This window comes from Opisthorchis viverrini, assembly GCF_000715545.1.
Source record: "Opisthorchis viverrini unplaced genomic scaffold opera_v5_3, whole genome shotgun sequence".
NCBI lineage: Eukaryota > Metazoa > Platyhelminthes > Trematoda > Opisthorchiida > Opisthorchiidae > Opisthorchis > Opisthorchis viverrini.
This window is the reverse complement of record NW_008751659.1, coordinates 3,788,194-3,805,054: the sequence shown is the minus strand read 5'-3', so window position 1 is coordinate 3,805,054 and position 16,861 is coordinate 3,788,194. Positions and strand designations below refer to the sequence as shown.

Sequence of the window (16,861 nt, the reverse complement as noted above, 5' to 3'; positions counted from 1 at the left end):
TTCAATCATACCCACTGGACACAGCTTAAAATACCGGTGTATCTTTATGCATGTATTGGCACGTTTGAAAGGTATACATATATATATATATATATATATATATATATATAATCTGCCGTGAGTTTTGGTGTGGATAGTGTGCGGAAAAAAGCCTTTAGCTCCAAAATGGATCCACGCCATTCTTTTGGCCAGTTTTTGCACAAATGCATCTTGTCAATACACTTTTTATCTGCGCAAATCTCAGGGCACCTGTATTTCTTTACCTTCCGTTTTCGCAAACTTCAGGCCTGAAAGTTCACCAACTCTGTTAGAGATCGAGACGCAAACCGGCCTTCTGGTCGTGTCAACCGCTGTTCAAGCCGGCGAGCAGGCTGTCTCAGTAGAAACACAGACTTGTCATGTGTGGTCACCCGTACCACCACTGACCGTGGACAGCTGCTCTATCGCAGTTCAGGTGATTTCACCCCGTTCCCAGTTCGACTTTTTACCAGATTCCGAGCAAAGCTGTCCTATCCTTGGCTCTGATGACCATCGTTCTCAGGTCTCTGATATTTCTGAGGCCTCATCTTATTCCCGGCAGCTAGAGGAGCTAATACACCAACTTTCTGAGGAGATGAAGGGCTACGAACACGCAGTGAACGAGATGGTGTCGATTGCCGTCACTCATGTTCCCCCTACGACACAAACGGACAACGGTTTGGAAATGCAACCTCCGGTTAACGAACGTGCCACATCCGGAGATTTGTCTGATCCATCCCAGATCGCACACAAGTTAGGTCTCCTCCAAGCTAGCTTAAAGTCTCGCCGTGCACGGCTCGCTGCGCTTCGCAAGGCACACGTAAGTGTTATTTTGACTGATGTCTCCTGCGCTTTTTGTGTGTAGGACTCAGCGTTCGGTCGTTCTTCCCGAGCTTCGCTTAAAATTCACACATTCGTTGTTATGAGTATGTTTTAACTTTCCTTTCGGTAAGTTGGTACGCTGCACCTTGCAGGTCCAGTTGTCAGTGCTAAATACCTCTCGAAACTGGATGACTTTCAGGAGTGATCGCCCTTGGCGGTCCCATTTGCTGGTTGGTTAGCCAATATGACCGATTCAGTAAAGTTTAGAACAAGTCATTCATAAGTATCCGGTGGGTCTATATACCTCCATATTCATCCTTGTTCCGTTCATTGTCTTCACCGTCGTTATCGTCATCATGGTCATGGAAGTTTTTTCACTGTTGTCTTCCTGGTGCCCGGTCGTAAGATTTTTTATTTGAAAGCTTTTAAAGAAGCAGCCTGGATTAAAGCTTCGCAAGTGACTAGGGCAAGATGGTTCGCGCCTTCTAGGCACAACGCCGAAGGTGGCTCCACATGTCCGATTCGTAGCCTCATCATAATCGATACGAAAACCGCGCACGAACGGAAATGGTGATAAAAACCAGATGAAGTTGTCTGAACTCACATTCGTTTGTTTGCTGCAATCACCTAGTTATCGGACGGCTTGCTGCTACTTTGGTCTCCGTCATAGTACTTCCTAAAAAGACTACTCTTGGATGGCTGAAACCTAACTTAACTTAACTCACGATGTTTTTCTGCAAAAATTTCATTATGAAGATCTTTCACGTAGAGCACAATCTTTCTGAGCACTTCTAAACAACCTGCGGTTCAAATCCCATACGTAATAGGTTGTCTTAAAAAGCCTTATGGTGGGAACAGGAGCAAGGGGAAGGGTCTATTATTATTGTTTCGTATCGTTTTGTTTGTTTCCCTTTGTCTTCATTTTTCTTACTCAGCACTCATCCTAAGTGACAAATGCGATAGCAAGTAACCTTCTGTGTTCATATGCGTTTTAGCAGTCACTTTTTCTTCAAAACGGAATGGGACTTGAGTCATTTTGATCCGTTTGATTGACTTAGGCAGACCCTAAAATTAGACACCCTTAACTTTGTTCCAGGTGACCTTGTGTAGGACTTGTGATGTTTGCGCATAGACTAGAAATCGATTCCGTGTTTAGTTGTTTTGCTTACGAAATAAGACTGTGTTGTAGGCACTAGCATCCATATCGTGACACATTGTGTTGGAACCTGTTAACTGATGTCTATATACCTTTTGTAATGAGGCAATCGATCAGTCATTCTTTCCGCTTACTTCCTGTTTGATATCGCAATCTGCGCGCGTCATCAGATACGTGGTTGATATCTACATATCTCTCAGCCTATGTCTATCATTGAAGATCATGACCTGTTTTATCGCGACGCACTTTAGTCTGGTTAGTTTCATCAACCGGTTAGATAAATGTTGCGAGAACATGTAGCTGTATCTTTTATGTGGAACGGAAATCTAGTTATGGGATTTATGTTTGAACTCTACTTGGAAATAGGAGCTACTGGACGAATAAAAACCCAAACATTCAGTTGAATTTCATTGGCTCATCTGAATAGGGGCGCATTCTTTCACTGTTTCTAAACTTGACCACAGTTGGAGTTCGCTATGTTTTTAGTTTGGTTGATTAGTATGATTATCACCTTTACCGCGTGCCCTGTCTGTGCATGCCAAGTGGCTGGCCGATTTTCTCTCTCTCTCTCTCTCTCTCTCCCATAGCGTCGGAAACCGAATAGATCCGGAGAAACCACGCAGTCATCGAAAGGCTCCACCACAGTAGGTTTACAGTTTTTCACTTTCGTTGTCGGTCGTAAAAAATGTCACGTAATAACTTATGTCCCTCACTTGCTCCAGTCGGTGCATTCAGACGAGGTTTTGGTAACGTCCACAGCGGTCCCTTCGTTCGAGCAGTCGGCGCCTGCAGATGTCAACGATGTGACCGAGTCTGAAGTTGATGGGTGGCAGGAAGATGACTTTCCCGATTTCGATTCGCATCCTTCGGAGGTCGAAGCCTGTGTAGCACGCAAATCGGCATCTTACGATTCTCGAGGTGATGACAAAAATATACAAACTTTACACCGTTCAGAGGTAAATGTTTATCAAAGCCTGTTAGTACCTTAGTTTGGAAGATGAACTTCGGCTGACGAGCTGTCCTTCTGTTTTTCAGTCATGTGAAACGGTTGTCTGTGATTTGCGCAAGACCATCCTAGAACTTGAAGGTCGTTTGCAAGAAGAGTCACTGGTATACCAACACCGCGTGGAACAGCTAGAAGCCTCACTGGAGCCAGCACGGCGTCTAGAAAAGTCCTTACAACAGGTTACAGATCAATTGGTAGCCTGCCTTCCACCGCCACCCGTTCCTCCTAATCACATGGTTCCTTCCGCAGGTCTAAGTTCTTCAACATGGCCTCCGAGCGATCCGGAGTCTCAGCTATCATTTATTGTGACCGCCGAAGCGGCAGCACGAAGCGAGGTTGATAAAATCAATATGGCCCTGATCAATGCACAGGAGACCATAGCCAAGCTTACTACCGAGATTGAAGAGCTGAAACAAGTAGAACCATCCGCTCCGTGCCCTCCGGTAGCCACTCTGAGCGATGAGCCTTGTTTGTTGGCGTATCAGCTTTGTTCAATTTTGGATGAGGAGTATTGTCAAGCGAATTGGGATGCAGATCAATGGGACGCCATACTATATGAGTTGTTGAAGGTGGGTAGAGTCTGGTTTATATGTTGAACTACTGGTTTTAATGTCCTTGTAGTGAATCCTGGGGTGTGGTTAGCCATCCCAATCTAATGACCCGGCTTTTGACACATGTGGTTCAGCCATTCTGTTTCTCAAGGGTAGAAGAACATTTGGTGATAGCTATTGTTTCATGTTAGAATGATAGAATCTCCGTTCTTCACTACGCGATATCCTTGAGTTTGGAGATTGATTTCGGTTCCCTTCTATTCCAAGATCTTCCTTGACACATCTTTTTCTGTGTACCAAGCAGCCACTTCGGTCGCATGTATAGGCCTACCTTGCCCTTCCACTACCAAACAGGTCGATTGAAAGGGGCTATCCCTGTTAATGTATGTCCAGTCCTCTATGAATATAGCTTGCTCTTTTTATGCGGGTTTCGAGCTTATTTTTTCTTTACAGCTTTCGAATACTCGCATATTCAGGTTGAAAGGCCTATTATTTGTTGTGTGCTTAGGCGGCAGTTAGCTAATTTTTGCCTGTTGCACTGCCATCTATCCATTCAAGCCCCGGTTTGCGGACAACACTGAATCTACAGATGAGGAACCTACCCATGAGCGCATCGTCCAGTTATCAGCTGAGGTTGCAGCACTGAGAGATATACTGGACCAACACAATGCATTTCGCTCGCAAGCCGAACACGATTTGCGTCAATTGTGGACCACCGTTTCGACTCAACGCGAACAAATCCAATTTCTTCAGACAGAAAAAGAAAGACTAGAAACAGATTTGGCCAACTCAGGTGGATCCGTCAACATGCGGCAAAATGAAAGTGATGATTTAAGCCGGACAGCCATACAGCAACTCTCTGAATTGGTTCGTTCGAAAGAGGAGGAAGTGGAACTACTGCGCCGTCGTTGTGATGATCTCAAGGAACTCATTCGCTCAGCCTACCGTCGTTTGGAGTCTGCAGATGAATCAGCTGTTGACAACGTATGTGAGGCCGGTGATGACGATATAGTTCAAGTCGTGGAACGGTTGACTAACAACTGGTCCGATGCCAAATGTCGAGCTGACCGGGTGGAAGCTCTGTATCAGTCTGCGGTCAGCGCTTTGCAGCAGAAGCATGCCGAGAGCCAATCTTATCACAAAGAACTTCAACGTGTCTATGCCGAACTATCTTCACAACAGGACAAATACGAAGCTCTTCAGAGAGAAGATGACAAACTCAGAGAAGCATTTTCAGAACTGCAGGTAAGCCTCCAAAATCGTTTTACTACACTTAACTAAGCGTGGATTCTGAATGCAACTTTTAGCCCGCCATGGTTTTTTCTTTGGTTCACTACCTCTGATTTTCGTAATGCATTTCTGTAGCTGGCTATCACGAAAAGGCTATATGCATTTGATAAATTCATTTACACACTACCCAACTACAATTTTGGAGCAATGTTCAGCTGTATAAACACACACGACCATCAATCAGCTGCAAAGCAACCATTCAGTTAAATACACCGTTCTTCTGTAATTTCCTATCGGTCAAAAGCAATCTTATGAGGCGGATCGATGTTTTTACTTTTTTCCACAGATAGGGAAGCACGCAGTAATCGTTCTTTGATATATTCCTTGTCAGCTGCTTCATTAACCAATAGTTAATATGCGGGGGACAAAAGCGCAACAGAAGTTTGCATTTGTGGTTGGTTCTTTCAAAAATGGTATCCGAATGATCATCTGAGAAGGTTTTCATCCTGTTTTTTCTCCGTCTGTCTCTGTAGAACATGGCATTAATTAGCAATAGGACAGCTAAATTCTGAGCACAACTCACTGTCACTGAGTTGTGGGAACTCGAAGGTAAATCAAAGACGGATATCCTGTACATTCGGCTACTATTTTACGGGCCTTTATGTTATCTGTCTGGCTAGCTAAACCATAAAGTTAAAGTTATTCTGGTGTCCCCAGACCGTAGATCAGTTCGGCGGAATTCGGACGGCGATAGTGTATATTCTGCGCAAGTTGAATCACGGCCGAGGGTTCTATCTCGCTGGTTGTCCACTTTAAAAAGGATTCAGTAGTTTTTAAATCGGAATAGAAGTTAGTCGTTCTCCCCTGTGAAGACGAATATATGATGAAAGCTGAAAAAATCATTCTTCATGTGTCGGTGCACTGTAGATAGATACCAAGTAGGAACTGACCTGACCAGTTATTGGAAATTGGGACAGTGGACAGTCTATGGAGGCCGAAATTGGCGGTTTGGTAATCATCGCGAAGACGTAAGCAGTTTACACAACAAATCTGACAACATATGGTTTCGAAGATGGGTTAATCTGATAGGCGCTCACTTCGAACAATGTGTTAATCGGCGTACTGTTATAACGTCCAGAACTTCAGTTTCTTTTTGTTCCGTTTTTCGTAAACTTGAAACAAGGGTATGTGACACCCACTCAAGTATTTTTGCTCCCATGTTACCCCCGGTTACAAGCATCGCTATATAGAGTGGACTTGGTTGACATGTGTTATTGCGTCATCTCAAAAGAGCACACCTACCGCTAAATCTTTCGTAAACGCCAGTCGTAATAACCTATGTCTGTGCACTATTGCCCTAGTGGTGACGCAGTCATGTGAAAATGCACACCTGCCAACCAGCTGGATATCGCTCCCTCTTGAGAAGGTTTGTACACCATATTTTAGTTGGTGGTATAAGGTATATCTTTGACCACAGTTACATTGACTATGGCTTGCCAAACACGTCCATTATCGTTGCTAACCACCTCTTTGGTGGTAGTGAGATAGTCGGACTGATACTGTTTTCGATAAAAGTGGTTGTTTGGCATCTCGTCAAGATAATGAATTTTGTTGCTGTCACTTAGGATCAGTTGATTTCGGTCGGTCAAAATAACGGTAATTATCGTCATCCACTCGGACCCTTTTCATTTCTTCGCTTTACTTCTCCATAGTTTCACAAGCGCTAGGGTTAGCGGACGTAGGGATGTAGCATCCCTATACTTGACAAACGTTTCAGACGTGTCAGACGTCCTATGATGCTATAACCCATTTTTTAACCGTTGGCTTTCCGCTTAAGTTGAAACTCTACCAACAAAGAGCCACTGGTAGCCGAAAATGTTGATGGGACCTTTTCCATATGAACTGATGTAAAGAGCTGAAGCAGTGTGCCCTCACTGGAGCTATGACTTCTCCGTCGTATCATAGCCGAATCTTTGTTATAGTCGTGCCGGATTTTTTGCTCCCCACTAAGAAAAGGAACAGTTTTGTGCGAAAAATCTGTGATGTGAAGTGGCTGTTTTCTGATACCCCGACGAGATCAAAATGAAATATCGGTAGACCGCAGTCTCTTGTTGTTGAGGCAATAGACTGGTCGGGTCACTTTGAGTTAGTTGTTCAAAAAGGGGACTCCTCTATCTGGATAATACAATAATGTGTCCGGAGGGTCTGTTTATTATCCCTCCTCTGGGAGCACCTATTATGCTTATGTAGGACTAGATCTTCTGAATGGTTACAAAGGTTCGTAATTGCGTCACTTATTAAATAATAATCTACTCCCGGGATAGCTCAGTGGTTAAGGGGCGGACTTACTGACCAGAAGGTCCGTGGTTCGGATTCAACCCCGGCATTCCGGTTTCTCCTGTCTAGGTCTGGGCAACCTGGCAGTATCTTATCCCTCATTCATCCATTGGGTGGCATGACAGCTAGACACTGAAAAGTTGTTAGAGCTGAACGATTATTATTTATTATTAGCTATCCGGTCGAAAGCCGGTGAAGCTTACAGTCGTTGCTCTCGGCGATCCCGTGCCTTCCCGTGTGTTCTTGAACGCGATAAGCTCTTTGCAACAATAACAAGCGTTTCACGTGAATGATTTAGATGGCACAATCTGAATACATGATAAGTTATCTGGGTAGCTTCGTTCACACTCCTTTTCTGTTTTCCAGACAGAGATGCTTCATCTTAAGGACCAGGAATCCCGAGTCTGTGCACCGGAACTTAACGCGTCAAACAGTCAGGAAGAAGAGCATGCAGCGTCTTCGGCTGCTCCGCCTGACGGTGAATCGAATTTCCAGTCATGTTCAGTCGTAACAAGTTCTGTACCAAATGAGGCGAAGTTACTATCTGAGATTACACGATTGCAAGCACATCTCTTGGAGGTACGTTGTGGAGTTCAGGGTAACCGGTTAGAAATAGCACTGGCCGCTCTGCGATTAGCCTACCTGTTTCACTTCGTGATTTTTTGTTTGGAGGTTTTATTGGGGCGATATACCGGTGAGCCGTGTATCCAACTTTTACATTATCCTCTGTGAATGGTTAGTACTATGTCCTGTAGAGTAGTCATTGCCACAGAACGATTGTATCAGAGTTTACTGTGTTTTAAATTGTTCTCGAATTTTAATATTAGGTTGACGATGCCAACAATACTATCTATATATTGTAGAGTAGTATATCATAGAGTGCAGTACTTTTCGATGCAGTTTTTTAACAATCTATCCGTGTTGATTTGCCTGCTGTCATCCGTAATCACCGATATCAAGTGGAGAAGGTAATCTGTTTTGTGATCTTCACCGTTTTCTTGAACACTTGACGCTCTCTTGTTCTGACAGTGACCATATTGTTCTGTTCAGTATTTATTTGGACGAACCGTGTGCGACGGTACGAAGGTCGATCTCACACATCTACCAAACAATGTCCCATTTACTAATCTAGGAGACACTAGAACCCAAAGCTTAACCTGGCACTGGTTCGCTTTTGTGTGCATCGACTTTGCATGACACTGTGGAATACTTGGGTTCTTGTAGGCTACCATCGTAGAATGAGTTATGTATTGAATAGGATCGCGAATTACCCTATTATATAGCCGCACATTATTATGGAATTTTATTCACATAAACGAGCTCACAGTCGAAGCTCTTCGGACCGGCTTCCTGAGTTACCTAAATCGAATCGCGGTCCGCCACTTTAGATCTTTTGTTTTACAGTACATTCCAACTACCTCCTATGGCTCCGTGAACCAATTGTTTGGTCGTTCTCATTCGAATTTGACCCAGTACTCTCTTTTTGTCTGTAGCACCACTTTTAAAGTTTTGTCTATATGATGCCAATGTTTGATGCTAATATTATTGGCAATAGATGGAAGAATCCTATACAACAGAAGCACTGAATGCTGAGGCACGTGAGGTTGACCTGCGTAACAGACTGCAAGAAGCTGAGACCCGCTTGCAACAACTTGAAGAATCCAGTCAAACTGTTGAGGATCGTGTGCAACGGTACATGGCTGAACGGGATGAGGCCAGAACAGACGCTGCTGAGTATCGTAAGGAGATCTCCGCACTACGGACTAGCCTAAGCAATCTGCAGTCCGTTCTTGATAGTTTCCAACAAAGTGAGCGAACTGTTTCTGGGTATCTCTATTCATCTAACTGTTTCAGTTAGGGTCTGGGTGGAATCCTTCCTGTTCGCTATTTCATTTGCATCTACATGTTCTCTTTCCGAGAAGCGCCAATAAGTCGTGTTGCACTTGGTGTTTTTCAGTCCTTCCTACTTATTTTTCCCGTATTACTTCACGGACTATTGGCTGCTACTTGCTCCATTTTTTGGAGCACCTTCTGGACATCACTTTTTTTCGAAGGCCAAACTCGTCCGTAGTAATGTGTTGATGGGGTTTTATCTTTTGGTCTGATCCTTCGTTGCATGCTACAGTAGAAGCTCTCGTATGTTTTTCATTACGGGCCGGTCTATCATATTCATCTGACCCCGGAGGGCGGTTGAAAAACTGTATCAACACGACAGATTTAGCCCTTAACTTCCTACTGACATCCACATCACCAAACGTATCCAAAAGTGGTGGCTTACCAGTTTCACTTTGGATTTCGTAAAATAAAGACGAATTTACACGGACGAAGCCCTGAAGTCGAAGTGCGACTAGGCGAATAGGATAAGCCCAATTTAATGTCATTCACCTGTAGCGCGCGGTGTCAGATGACTTGCACTTATGAGGCGGCTTGTCGTGTATTATATGTCCGAATAATTTCAATAGATTGCTTGTCGAGCTAAAATGCTATCTGTAACGTGGGCCTTGTTGAAGCAAGAAAATCCAAGTGCGTTGGACTGGTCCTAGTCAAACCTTCCTCCAATCAGGCGTGCGTCTTTCTTGGACCGTTACACCCCGAACTTGTCCCCAGTAAAGGTATGAGGCCGACAAGGTTTCCTGTACTTCATTAGTGGTATCTTCCATGATTGTCGTTCCGTGCGTACGCGGAAACAACCTGATAGATGAACACCGAAAGTTATTAGGTACTCGAACCATTAACTGGTTGATCGAGTCGTAGGAATTACCTGTTTGTAACGTTATCTCTACGCCAATGCCTGTTTTCTGCGTCGAATGATTGACAGTTTGAAGCGAATACCTTACACAGGACGCCATTCTCGTGCTCTCATCACTGTACACCCCTCTGAGCTCCTTGACTGTAGATGGTTTCTACATTTATTTAACTATTTCATCACTGATTTCAGCGGTAGACTCATTTTCTACAAGCTTCTCATGAAGGTGGTTCTCGTGAAACTTAGAACAGTGATCCGACACCGAAAAAGTTATACCGATACCTAACGAATGTGTGGGTTCGTAAATACCCGCGATCTGGGAGACCACATTATGCATCATTCTTACTTACATTGCAGTCCAATCTCGTAGTAGTTTTCAAAGTTGTTTCTAAACAGCTTCCTTTTCGAAGCTACACTTGGGTTTTCTCTCTGAAGGTATCGCAGCAGTTTCCCTGGTTTTGTGATGCTAACCACCTGGCCCACACACTAGCACACTTTCAATCAGCTTACCCGACAAACATTTAGCCAATCGTTCGTCCAGGCAGATATCACCAAGCTTTTTAATCGCGGATTGGATAATAAATAAAGCCAAGGCCATGTCAGCATGACAAGTTTTACCTTCAAAGTTGCACACACATCGAGTATTACGATATACATGCCATCAAGTCTCTCCGAATTCCAACGTCACAGAGTAAAATGGAAAAGAGGACAACTGGGTAAAACAAATGAAACTGGCCTTTTATTTCCCACTTCTCTCTCCTCTCATACAAATGGCTGTCACTCATTTTAGTGTGACACGGGCTTTTCGCATGCTGTGTTTTTGTTTGGGACTTTCCTCACGTAAGCAAATGTTTGCTGGCATGACTCATAGCAAAATCGAATGTGATTGACTGTGCAGAAGAGATATGGTTGGTCCTGAAGAGCAGTTCGCTACGCATTCTTCTTGATTAGGATTCTGTTTCTTTATATAACATTTGTGACTGTTTATCAAGCTACAATCGCCTGTGCACCTATAGTCATCCGAAGGTCGCTACAGGCAGCTGCGTCTGCTAGAAAGATTTTTGCATGACTGGTTGTCTGTTGACTTTCGGCTCTTTTCAGTTCTTTTGGGAACACCCTCAAGAATCTCGTAAATCAGAAAGTGATCCTCGTGGATTTACCATGTTGCTTACTGAAGTTCTGAGCCGTCAAAACATTTCTATGGCATTTGAGGGCCTTATTTCCGCATACTAGGTGCTCATTTACTATTGTGATATCTGTGGGTATGAACGCGAAGATAGGTAGTCTCAGTGGCTAAGTCGAGCTGGATTAGATCCCGCGTGTGCAGATTACAGGGGATGACTGATTCAAAAGTGTGCTGATCGCAAGCTTTTTTATGCGGCACGAGCTTCCGGAATTATCAAAATCATTCGGCCACATGAAACCCTCGAACATCCAGTCAAATACTAGGCCAAATCGGTCACATCGCCATCGGTTACTAATGTAGTGGATCGGCCACTGACGGTCGCTCTTTTTATCATAGTTATTTTGGTTCCGATCTCGTCTTGTTCAAGTCTCCCTTTTAATAATGTTTTTGGGGATGCACGAAGGGCGGACGTTTCTTAATCAGGAGGCTCTAGGATCTTGAAATCGAGCAAACTTATTGAAACCGTCTTCTACTCTCTTCCAACCGGTCCTTCATCGGATGTCAATATTCCCTAGAGCGCGATCGCCTAAACTTTATACAGTGCTGAAAATTATTTTTCCAACGGACTACGGTTAGGCTGCTCAAGGCATCAGATATGAGATGGATAATGACAGTGTCTGGCTCTCGGGAAAATTTTCTCATCAGTCTCGAACACAAACGAAAATTGGTGTGCTCGTCAACTGTGAATCCGGGCTGGTGGAAATGCGTAGGCCTGGAGAAATGGAAGCGGTGGATACTACTAGTAGTGATCGTAACTTATTCAGGTTTCATCTGTTTAAGGTGACCTGGAGGACTAACTGTGATCAAGGATCATAATGGATCGCTTATCCTCAGTAAGTAGGGATGCTTTGATCAGCATGTCCAGGTCTCTGAATGGCAAACTTCGTTGCTGCCTGGTGCTGTTCAGCCGACTTCTCAAGTCTGCAACTACGTTTTACCTCGAATGTTTGCAGATGCATATCCTCTCAAGAACCCTAAGCTGTTCTACTGACAGTCCCATCCGACTGCTTGAACGGTGGGTGACAGGGTGTCAGATTCCTGCAAGATAGACTACTCCTATCCATTGTACATGTCTAAATAGTCAGAGGATAAGATAAAACAAACAGACATGACTGGGAGAAAATAAATATTTGACTTTTGGCTGTCACAAAGACCTCTGTCAGAGACGGAACAGAAAGGCCCATAGGCAATCGTAATTGATATTTCAGAACTTTGGCTATTGTGGCTGTGTACCAACGAACCTGCAGAGGCAACCGAATGAATGTTTGGTCGTGCTGCATGGGTTTCAGTCAGAAAATATGTACAGAAGCACAGACCTTGGCTACCTGATCGTGTATCACGCATGCCAAGTCATCTTGTATCGAAGCGTACTGGTTTCTGTGTCCAATTCAGAGTTGTGTATGCAGAGAACCCAGGGATGCGTATGGAGACAGCTACAGTGCCTCCATTCTCAGGAGAAACTCCTCGTGATCTTCGCTATGCTCCGCCGGAAACAGTGAAATGTGGCCGCTAATCGATGTCACCAGCATTCTTGTTGCAAGTTTACATTTAGATTGTCCTAATGAGTCTCTGTCTCAAGTACTTGAAATAGGCTAACACGAACTGCTTTCTTTTCAGAAAGGCTTGGCAAACAATCTCACTTTAATTTTTCCACAAGGTTTGAAGTAAATTATTGTTACATGGTATGCTGTCGATGATGGAGATGGTATGCTCCTCAGCGATTCACAACAAACAACTGAAAATAGTTTCCCATTACCTGGATCCATGTTTCTCATCTTTTTTGTTTCTGTTCACCCAAGAGTTGTTTCTAGCTCCTGTGGCTCTCTGTCAGCCGGAATCACAGCATGGTAGAATGTGAAAAACAAATTCTGTGCGGCCAATGGCTCCATAATTGGGAAACCCCAACAAGTGCATGACATTAAGTTCTGATGAGGCACCTTTTGTTTGGTGTTTCTGCTGAGTTCCATAGTGTTGTTTGTTCCATATTTGGCATGACATTTTTGAGGTTTTTTGTTACAGCGACTTCGTCCCACCGGTGGAAATCCCCTGCATAATACACTCAGCCAGTTATGTTCACTGAACTACTCAGAGCTCTTCGAACTGTTTCCATATTGGTCTAAATCTGTTGAGCGAATCACTTCTGATCCAAGGTTCTTTCTGAATTTGGCTGAAGTGAATTTATGTAGTTACACCAGTCTTGCAATTAGCCAGTTTTTCGTGGATTTTTGCCTCGACTTCACTGGCCTTTATTTAACGTGGAACCGAAATGAGTCGCTCGCGTACTGCTTCGGAAGTTTACCAAATGTTTATGTCATACCGCTCCTGAGATGACTGGTGTAGGTGCTAATTTCTTCATCACTCATCTCTCTTGCGGATCTTAGTTTCGGCATCTCACGTTAGTTGTGGTCATTCAAAGACGGTGGAGATCAGCATATTAACGACCCGATCGATAGACCGCTCCTTAAGTGGTCTCAAAACCACCTACTCGTGCGAAAACATAATTGCTCTGCGATTTCTCTCCATCATTGTGATAATTGGATCACAGTAATCATGGTAATTAAGGCATCCTAACAACGCACTACTAGCTCTGCAATTTCATCAAATCAGTTATTCGTCTGCGCCATAAAAGCAATTAAATAAGTATTGGGTTACTCACCACATGTCGGTTTTCTGTTGCTTCTTTGCGTGGTTCGGATTCTGATGGCTGGACGAGCTGTCGTCTATGCTCAATTTGCTTGCAAAAGTGTGTTGCTCCACTCTAACAGTCGTTAATGCCATTTGTAACGCACTACCCATAAGGTTGCTGAAAATTCGTCGACAGCTCACGACCGGTTTCGCCGATCTTTGGGCTAATCACGTAGGCGCAGTCCGCGAGTTTTATTTTTGACTTATTATTGACGCTTATAGAGGGCCATAACTTATTTGAACAACAGCAGTAGGTTATGAAGTCACCGCAATGACTGCTTTGACTAGGGTTGCAGAACCAAGGTTTGTAGGGGGTCAGTTGACAGCGTGCTCACTAGATTACGGTCTAATCACATCACTGCTCGTATGCCTGGGTATGTTACAAGAGGCTTTTAGAAATATCCAATCCTAGGGAGAAATTTCTTGTAGTCATAACGCAGCAACTTTGTGCTAGATCTTTGCTTCACAAAACGGCAGCCGTTTCAAGGTACAGGTCTGCCACTAGTTGTCAGCATCCCCAGCACTTGTTATGTGGTTCCCGTTCTGCTTAGTTCGTTTCCGAAGTTCGGTTACTGACTTGTCGCTTTTCCTACATGCGTTTGACCTGTGTATTTCACCATAGCAATCCGCGTAAATACACATGATAACTGTCCGCCAGCAGTTGAACCAAGTGCGGCCAGTTTTGCCGACTAACTGGAATAAGGATTTCACTACAGCTTTGTGAACAAGTTTCACTCAGTTTCCCTTGTATTACCTTAGTCGTGTTTTAGTGGAGTTATGAAAATTGTCTTCCACTGATCGTAAAAAAATACTGAGCAGTTTGCATGTGGTCCTGTTTATTGTTTACTTATGTATTAATATCGCCACTTGACTTCGTTATCATTATTTGATCGTGGAGAATCTGGGCTGGTCGAGTCATTTTTTAGTCTCGTACGGCTATAAGAAAGGTAAAATCTAATCAGAAGCCCGACTGAGAGCAACAAAGATGTTTTACCGACTGTACGAACTTTTAGGGCACATAGTTTTTCAAAATAGTCGCTCTAGACGACCCGCAATCAAAACCATACAGAGCTGGACGAAACATTTCCTAGAAGTGTGTCCATCTAAATTTCCCATCCCAAGACCACTCGATTGTAGTATCACTTACTAGGAGGTTAAAGCACTTTACTGACATGACATGCGTAGCTGCTAATCTCTGCTTGAGTTGCAGTCCCAGCTCCATCATTAACTATTCATTTAAACGGCTAACTGCCAAACCAATTGTTATGGGTATTTGTTCGTGCTCTCGTGTCGGGGTTCATATTTTCATCGTACGACAAGGCGTTTGTCGGACAATATACATGGACACAGTCCGTTTCCTTTCGCGGGGGCTGGAAGAAGGCTTAGTTGAGTTCTCTCTCATCACATTCGTCCGGAACCGCTTATGTCACAGACAATGCACGTGCCACGTGTCACATACAGCTTATCCCTGTTTCCATCATTTACTTCGACTGTGACGTGATCCACTTGGCTTCATGACACAACGGTCTAAATACCCTTCTTCCCCACTTTACATTTGCATCCAAAAAATTCAGCTGCCGATCCACTGCAGGGAGTTGTTGTTCAGATACTTACTCATATTTGCCAGTCGGTCATTTTAGACCGCTTTTTGCTGATCGCTCCGATGGAGAAGACATTTTATGATATTAAATGTGACAAATTCAAGTGGCGCAGTACTGCTTCAATAGGTTGACCTTCAGTTGGGTGCTAGGTCAACCTGTGAACATGTGCACGAGGTTACCGTAGCATCCCGAAATTTTTCATAGCCTGTTGCGTGAATCAAAATGCGCCAAGAACTTCAGTATCAACCAGTGCTTTGGGTAAGGTCATAACGTTTTGATAGAAGTGTAAGGGATTGAACCAACAAGATGCCGTTTGCTTCTATAGATCCGATATTAAGCGACCGGGCGTCATCCATGATTATCTGTACTTGGTTTTCTCGAGTACGCTTGTTCATCTCTTGCATTTCTGTCGCAGGGTTGCCTGAGCATGATGAACGCGTTTATTACATGGTTCGCGTGTTATAGTTCAAGAGTGCGAGTGATGTTCCAATGAAAACATGAAACCGTCCTCAGCAGTTATCCATGAATGTTTGAGCGAATAAAGCTTTAAACGCCCCTCCACCAGAAAAATATAGCTGCTTGAATAACCTCTTGAGGCTACGGAGAGTTGCTGATGCTCTGCTTTGCGGTACAGTACAAATCATCATAAACCACTGCACAACTGATTTATCATCATTGTGTTCAGTCAAACCACGCATCCTCTGTGAGTTACTAATGGACACTGTGCATAAAAACAGATGTGATAATTTTACGTCGAATGGTATTTGGAAGCAATAACTCACTCGCCATAGATGAACTGATCACAATGCATAGGTTGTGTTGTCTTGATCACGTGCTCCGTATGCCAGTAGATCGACTTTTTCGAAGGGTTCTTTCTTGCAGAACCACGCGAAGAGTGGAAAAGAACCAGGAAAGGTCAAACAGTGACTTGGCAGCTAAGTGCGAAAGCCATTACCAGCAAACTCAGCTACATTGGTCATTACCATCTACCTGGATGGGGACCTCGAAACCGGCCACCTCACTGGCTAGTGACACTTTCAGACATGGCCCTGTCACGCTGTCAATGGCGCTCATGCATCCAAGCTATTGCCTTGATTGCACAACTCCCTTCCGAATGTCTCCACATAAAACTCCACTCATCATCATAATCGACAGCATGACATCAGTGTTCAACACCAATGCTTCACTGCCGTATAACCATGACTTATTTGAAAGCCTTATTGTAAAGAAAAGAATGAAAGTGGATGGGGGAGGGACTTAGTGCTAGCTTAACACAATCATTCCGAGGTGCCTACATCTCCAGACATTCACTCAGACAGTCTGGATAGAAACTGACAACAAGAACGCCACTGACATCGGTTGGCAGCCATATCTTGTAGTGTCTCCAACCAGGCACAGTGAGGATCACGCGGTCCCCATCCTGGAAGGCGAGTAGCACCGACAGCACCCAAGCGTTTCGTGGTCTCCTTCATACTCCTCTGCCAAGTCAAGGGTTGGCCACCTATCTGTTTACGCCACTCTGA

The 16,861-nt window shown here is 44.0% G+C and overlaps 1 protein-coding gene across 1 annotated transcript in view; it reads left to right on the top strand.

Moving 5' to 3' along the window:
• Positions 1 to 16,861, top strand: part of T265_00357 (hypothetical protein) — a gene marked incomplete at both ends in the record, with an annotated part of 54,807 nt that overhangs the window by 24,160 nt on the left and 13,786 nt on the right. The window contains 6 exons of the mRNA XM_009164102.1: positions 286 to 838; positions 2,584 to 2,952; positions 3,032 to 3,571; positions 4,112 to 4,798; positions 7,487 to 7,699; positions 8,676 to 8,928. Coding sequence (XP_009162366.1) covers positions 286 to 838; positions 2,584 to 2,952; positions 3,032 to 3,571; positions 4,112 to 4,798; positions 7,487 to 7,699; positions 8,676 to 8,928 — 2,615 coding nt within the window. The remainder of the gene's footprint in view (positions 1 to 285; positions 839 to 2,583; positions 2,953 to 3,031; positions 3,572 to 4,111; positions 4,799 to 7,486; positions 7,700 to 8,675; positions 8,929 to 16,861) is intronic.